This window comes from Nestor notabilis, unplaced genomic scaffold (genome assembly GCF_000696875.1).
Source record: "Nestor notabilis isolate BGI_N333 unplaced genomic scaffold, ASM69687v1 scaffold13048, whole genome shotgun sequence".
In the NCBI taxonomy this organism is placed as follows: Eukaryota; Metazoa; Chordata; class Aves; order Psittaciformes; family Psittacidae; genus Nestor; species Nestor notabilis.
Window position 1 is genome coordinate 1 of NW_009939690.1, and position 7,212 is coordinate 7,212.

General features: G+C 52.0%; 1 protein-coding gene across 3 annotated transcripts in view; it reads left to right on the forward strand.

The window, feature by feature from the left end:
* Positions 1-306: 306 nt before the first annotated feature.
* Positions 307-7,212, forward strand: part of PTP4A3 (protein tyrosine phosphatase type IVA, member 3) — a 7,944-nt gene continuing 1,038 nt past the window's right edge. Inside the window, exons 1-4 of one of the 3 annotated variants that reach the window (XM_010019988.1) lie at positions 307-411; positions 2,084-2,176; positions 6,079-6,209; positions 6,864-6,938. In XM_010019988.1, the coding sequence (XP_010018290.1) occupies positions 307-411; positions 2,084-2,176; positions 6,079-6,209; positions 6,864-6,938 (404 nt within the window). The remainder of the gene's footprint in view (positions 412-2,083; positions 2,177-6,078; positions 6,210-6,863; positions 6,939-7,212) is intronic. The other 2 variants (XM_010019989.1, XM_010019990.1) reach the window with 2 other exon arrangements.

Sequence of the window (7,212 nt, forward strand, 5' to 3'; positions counted from 1 at the left end):
TTTGGTTTTTTGTTTAATTATTATTATTATTATCATTAATATTATTTTTTGCCCGTCTGGCTTTTCCCCCCCTCCCACCCTGGGGAGCTTGTGGTGGTGTTGAGGAAGCCGGCGCGCTCCCAAGAGATGGGATTATTTGCACAACGTCTGTATATTGAGTTCTTGATCCTGTTTTGGGGTTATTTTTGAAGTGCAGAGGGGTTATTGGGGTCTTTTTGTTTCCCCCCCACCCTCCACGCCACGCTTTCTCTTGGGTTTTTTGCCCCCACCACCATCAGCATCACCTCACCCTCCTCCTGTCCCACCATGGCTCGGATGAACCGCCCTGCGCCGGTGGAGGTCTGCTACAAAAACATGAGGTTCCTCATCACACACAACCCCACCAATGCCACGCTCAACACCTTCTTGGAGGTAAGGAGAGGAGGATGGAAGTGGGGGACTGGGGCCCAGCTATGTCTGGGGCTAAAAGCCGATGTTGACATGCAACAGGGATCAGTCCTGTGTAGGATGAGGCAGCAGCACATCCCCTTTGGTACCAGAGCCTCTAGTGGCATCCCAGGGCTGTGGGTCCAATCAATGCTGGCTTTTTGGGGTAGGATGGTTTGGAGGACCCCAACCACAGTGTTTGGGCACGGCATAGGTGGAGCAGTTTCTCCATTCCTGTTGCATCCCCTGCCAGCTCCACCAGCACATCACATCAAGGGGCTTTGCCATGATGCTTAAGGATGCACACAACCTCCCCTGCATCTCCCAGCACCTCAATAAGGACTTCTCACCCCAAATACCTCAGTGTCTTTCAATGCCCAGAGGGTCTTGAGTGGTTCAGAAGGAGCTGGAGGGCTCAATGCTGCATGAGTCAGTGATGGCGCCCTGCCTGGGAGCGCTGCCTCTGGCACTGGCAGCACCTGGGAGTTGGGGGGGATTAATGGACACGTATGTCTGTGGTCCAGGTCAAAAGGCTTCAACTTGCTTTTCTTATCAATACCTGGAGGAAACACCATGTTCTGCAGGCTCAGCCAAGCCAGCACAAGCAGCTTCTGCTCATGAGGAGCATTTTGGAATGCTGTGTATTCCCGGGCGGACCTGGGGCTGCACATGAGCCTGGTGAAGGATTTTTGCCTTAGACCTAGAACACTGAGGTCCGATGTTTTGGCACCAGTGACAGAATACTGAGTTCAAGGAAACTCCCCCAGTGCTCACCCAAAACCCTACATGTGAGCACCACCAGCACAGAAATCTGCAAGAAGATGATTGCATTCTGGGGACAGCCACCATGTACCCTGCACACCGTGCACAAGGCAATGGGGACAACACCAGTGGGAATGGGGAGAAATTCCCTTTCCTCCCATTGCCTGTTGGAGTTTCGGCTGAGCTGCCAAGCATGTGGGGCTTTGTCTGGCAAATGCATGTGGGGAATGAAGGAGATGGATCACTGAAGGGGATGATCTCACATGTGCCTGGCAAGGCCGGTGTGCCGGCACGTAATCCAGGGGCAATCCTCGCAGCGGGTGAGAAGCCAGGCTGGAAACAGCCCAAATCCCACGCCCCAGCCTGCAGCGTGTTGGAATGATGATGGGATATGGCAGCGAGGTCGAGAAGGAGCCCTGAGCACTCTGCAAGATGCTGAGTGTGGTTGGTGGGACATGCTGTAACTCCCCCAGCCACCTCCATGCGTTTCTGCAGCAGGAGTTGCCATCTCCCTTGGCACAAATGCTTTCTCTTTTGGGGGGCTTGAGCACATATCAAGGGTGTTTCTTTGCCTGCAGTGTAAAGTCCTTGCTGGTGTGGCTGTCAGGGCTTAAAAATAGATGGCCTTGTTGGCACTCATGATTCCAATGAGCTGTGAAGCTGCTGGGTAAAACTCCTACATGGATTTGGTACCCTGAGATTTCGTGTTTCCTTGTGTTTCCCAGGCTGGATGGACCACGGAGGGCTTTGCTTAGTGTCCAGAGATGGGGTGCAGTGCTGTTTTCTTAGGGACTATAGTGGTCCCATGGTGCTAGCAGGACTTGGACATGTTGGGGTTAACTGGGGTGCAGTTGGCAGGGGGTTTTCAGGCCCCTCTTTCTCCTTCCCTCCCCAGGACCTGAAGAAGTACGGTGCCACCACGGTTGTGCGAGTGTGCGAAGTGACCTATGACAAGACCCCCCTGGAGAAGGACGGCATCACTGTCATGGTAGGTGGGCAGCAGGATGGGTGCAGGGTGGGTTGCTTAAATCCCCCCCATCCCTCATGGCTGCTGACACCCTGCGTGTCACACAGCAGCATCGCGCTTGCCCAGGAGGAGGGTTTGAAGCCCAAATTCATCCTCAGGGCAAAGCAGATGAGCTCTGAGATGGGGCTGGTGCTATAGAAAAAGAAAGAGCTGCCCACACACCGAAACTGTGACTCATGTGGTTGAGTCGGCAGCTGCCTCCCCTGCCTGTTGCTCGGGCTTTGAAGCATCCAGGGGGTGAGAGCGCCTGATCCCACGTGGAAGCTGCGCATGGTTCCTGTTACCCGCAGCGTTGTCTTGCCCAGGGTGGGATGTGGGGGCTTTCTGCTCTTCCAGCAGCCGGCTGGTGCAGCTCAGGGGGGTGCAAGGCAGCAGGCAGGGAAAGGCAAAGAGGCAGAGCAGGCAGCTGCCTGGGCTGCATCTCGGCTGATAAGTAATTGGAGGTGATGTCAGGCCTGATTGCCCTGCCAAGGAGTTCAGCTCCAGCTGGAAAGGGAGCCTTTGCTCATTTAGGGAAGGGTTTGGAAGTGCCTCGTGTCTCCTGGGGTGGTCCTCTGTGCGTAGGCCCTCTCTATATAGCTCTCTCTGTATAATGTATATCCCACAGAGATAGCTAGCTATATGCTAGATCCTTTGGGATATAGATAGTAGATCCTATGTCTCTCTAGATACAGTTCCTCCAGATGCATAACTCTCTAGATATAAATGCTATGTCCCTATAGGATATATCTTATAGATACCCTCTATAGGATATCTGTCTTACAGAGAAAGATAGCTGTATCCTACATATAGAATCTGTATGTAGGATCTCTGATCTGCTTACTTACACACCAGATTCTGCCTTTTACCCTGGAGTCCTTCAGTCTCAGTTTCTCTATCTAGGATATACATACCTCTCTAAATACCTAGAGAGAGAGAGATCTATATCTAGAATATTTTTTAGATAGGGAGATGTCAATATCCTAGATACAGAAACTGTATAAGACACTATGGAAACTATATAGCTTCTATATGTATTTCTGTAACTATACAGAAACTGTATGAGTTATATAGAGAGATATTTATATCCTATATAGAATCATAGAATCATAGAATGGTTTGGGTTGGAAAGGACCTTAAGATCATCTAGTTCCAATCACCCCCCTGCCATGGGCAGGGACACCACACACTAAACTATGTCGCCCAAGGCTCTGTCCAACCTGGCCTTGAACACCTCCAGGGTTGGAGCATTCACAACTTCCTTGGGCAACCCATTCCAGTGCCTCACCACCCTCACTGTGAAGAACTTATATCTAACCTAAAGTTCCCCTGTTTAAGTTTAAAGCCATATGTCTATGGATAGGTGTGCCTATGCAGATAGGTATCTCTACATACACCTATATCAAATATATAGACTATATCTATATATTCTACCACTTTCTTTGGGGAACAGGCACAAGTAAGTCAAGGCCTGACTCTGGTGTGGTGTGCTTGGGTGCCAGCATCCACAGCCACGGTGCCCACACATACAGTGGTCCCATCCTGGGCATGCTTCATGGGTGTTTTGGATGCCTCGTGCTTTTGGCTCCTCTGTGTGCTGCAGGGGATCCCAAGCAATCTCTAAAGCTGATGGCAGTTGCCAAGTTGTGCCAGATGCAGGTGCCCCATGCCATGAACATGGGAGCTCTTCCAGCAGGCTGGAGATGGGGCAGAAAGCCTGCAGGAGAACCAATGCTGTGTGGGTTTCACTGCTGGAAGGCTCGTGGTGCAGGATGGATATACCAGTAGTGTTTAATATCTTCATCAGTAACACAGAGAGTGGGATTGAGTGCACCCTCAGCAGGTTTGCAGATGACACCAAGCTGAGTGGTGATAACCCCAGAGGGAAGGGATGCCATGCAGAGGAACCTTGAGTGGGCCCATGTGAACCTTATGAAGTTCAATAAGACCAAGTGCAAGGTTCTACACCTGGGCTGGGCCAGTCCCCAGTATCAGTGGAGATTGGATGATACATGGAGAGCAGCCCTGCAGAGAAGGATTTGGGGGTACTGATGCATGAAGGATGGGATGTGAGCCAGCCCAGAAAGCCGACTGTATCCAGAGCTGCATTGAAAGGAGTGTGACCAGCAGGTTGAGGGAGGTGATTCTCCCCCTCTACTACTCCACCTGAAGTACTGCATCCAGCTCTGGGGTCCTCAGTGCAGGAAGGAGATGGACCTGTCGTAGCAGGTCCAGAGGACAAAACTGATCAGGGGGCTGGAGCACCTCTCCTGTAAGGAAAGGCTGAGAGAGTTGGGGTTGTTCAGCCTGGAGATGAGAAGGTTCTGGAGAGTCTTAATTGCAGCCTTTTAGTATAGAAAGAGGGCTCACAGGAAAGATGGAGAAGGACTTCTTACCAGGGCCTGTAGTAACAGGACAAGGGGGAATGGTTTTGAACCAAAAGAGGGTAGGTTTAGATGGGATATAAAGAAGAAACTTGTTATGAAGAGAGTGCTGAGGCGCTGGCACAGGGTGCCCAGAGAAGCTGTGGCTGCCCCATCCCTGGCAGTGTTCAAGTCCAGGTTGGACACAGGGGCTTGGAGCAACCTGCTCTAGTGGAAGGTGTCCCTGCCCAGGGCAGGGGTTGGAACTGGCTGAGCTTTAAGGTCTGTTCCAACACAAATCATTCTGTGATGTGATAGTCTGCGGTGTCAGTGTCATCCCTGCTGCGAGCCCGGTGACCTGCACTCACGGCTGAAGCAGTACTTTGTGGGCACTGTGGGGAGGAGATGTTCTTGCAGGACAGGCAACAGGCTGTGCAGGGTGAGCTGGCTCAAGCATTAGGACACCCTGATGCCCAGCGTGCTCCTTTCCTAGCAAAGCCCAACTGCAATCACGTTACCTGTTCAAACACTTAAGTAAAGCAGCTTCTTTTGCCATCTGACCCTCCGGGATGACTGCAGCTTAGTGACTCACTGCTCAAACACCAGGATTATGGCCCGTGCTTCCCTCCCAGTGGGGCTCAGCAAACCACATCCCTTCCAAGCGATGCTGTGTCCCTCTTTCCCACTGCGGCATAACCAGTCGCAACGTTCCTCCTTCCAGATCCATTTTGGAGACAAATCTACATTTTGGGAGAGATGTGCAGCCTCGACTGGCTGCCAGTGCCCATGGGGAGAGACCCGAAAATGCTGCAGCAGTCACTGCAATGGGGAGAACCCTTTCCCCCATAGCAGAGCCGAAGTCTGGGGATGCTTAATGCAGCACCCATTTTACCCACATTATCATAGATGTTGAGTCCATATAGCTTGAGGATGGAGCTCAGAAGAAGATGGGCTTTATTTTCGTCCCTTAAGAGCCTTTCCTGAAGGATGCTGTTTAAATGGCCCTATTTGGAGGGGTCTTTCTTCATCTCTCTATAGCACTGTGTTGGGGGGTCCCCAGAGCATCCTTTCAGGACCTGTTTGTTCACTGCCCCTTGCATGTATTGCAGCAAGCTGAATTTCAGCACTGTCAGGCCCTGAGATTCCAACCATCTCCAAGCCACCTTTGCTCAAATATTCCTACAAGTGGGTTTAGCCAGGAGCTGGAAGCGGGGAGGATGAGAGTTGCATTGTCCCGAAGCTCAGTGTGGTTATCCAAAAGGGGAGGAGGCAGACCATGGCCACCATGGTCTGTATAGGCAGGAGGGCATGGGGACCATATCGCAGATCCTGTAGGGGCTCCTGAACACTGAACCTGTCCATAGGAAATAGGAGGACCCCAGACCTAGATTCATGTAGCTGCAAATCCTGAGTTGCCGCGGTCCTGAACACCATCACCCCGAGTAAAGAGCCATCCCCTGAGTTTTTCTCCAAGGTCTTAAGAGTGTTTCTTTGTTCCCTGACCTTCCCCCCTTCCTGCAGGATTGGCCATTTGACGATGGAGCGCCTCCTCCCAGCAAGATAGTGGAAGATTGGCTCAACTTGTTGAAGACCAAGTTCTGCGAAGACCCCGGCTGCTGCGTGGCCGTGCACTGCGTGGCCGGCCTGGGGCGGTAAGTCAGAGCCCAACACCCCATATTGCACCCTCCCCGTGAGGGGAGGAGAGGAAAACCATGCCCACTCTCCTTCCCTTCCCTAGTCCCCCTCTGAGCAGGGTATTTGCATGCAGTAAAACCTTAGTGGGAATAGGTGTTGATGGCAGGGTCTGCTGCCTGAGCTTCTCCTTGCACTTCCTATGGCCAGCTCCTGGGCACTGGTGTGGAGCTGGGTGTCTTGGTGCTGTCCTGCCAGTGCCCTGTGGCTGTTCTCCTTTTGCTAAGAGCTCATCATGGAAATACTTGCAAAATGCCTCTTGCTACAACAGGGAACTGATGCTTTGTGAGAGATGCTGCATTATGCTGCTCCCCCTGCCATAAGTCAGGTTTTGCATGTGTATTTGCATCCATATTTCCAATAGATTTGCCTCCAAAATCCTCGTGCTCACTAGACAAGGAGCAAGCGCTGCCCTGTCCCAGGTTTTACCCCAAAATGCATATTGGGCCAGTGCTTGCAGCCAAATGGCAAGAAATGATGGACTAAAAGCCACCACTGGCAACTGCCCACAGTGCCAACGTTAGAGCCCCATGGTGTGTCCCCCTGCGCCGGGTGGGATGTCACCCTCTGTGCTGCGTGGCTGGAGAGTGACCACCACTGCCATTGCCTTTCAGTGCTCCTGTCCTCGTCGCACTGGCCTTGATCGAGAGTGGGATGAAATATGAAGATGCCATCCAGTTCATCCGACAGTAAGTCAAGCGGTGTCATGGTGTCAGGGGAGAAAGCAGACCCTGTCCAAGGCAATGGAGATGTCTGTCATGTCCCAGGGGTTTTTCAGGGTGCTGGGGTTGCTTTTCATAGAATCAACCAGTTTGGAAAAGACCTTTAAGATCGTCAAGTCCAATTTTTTCCCCAGCATTGCCAGGGCCACCACTAACCCACGGCACTGAGAGCCCCAGCTACATGGTTTGTGAACACCTCCAGGGATGGTGACTCCAGCACTGCCCTGGGCAGCCTGTTCCA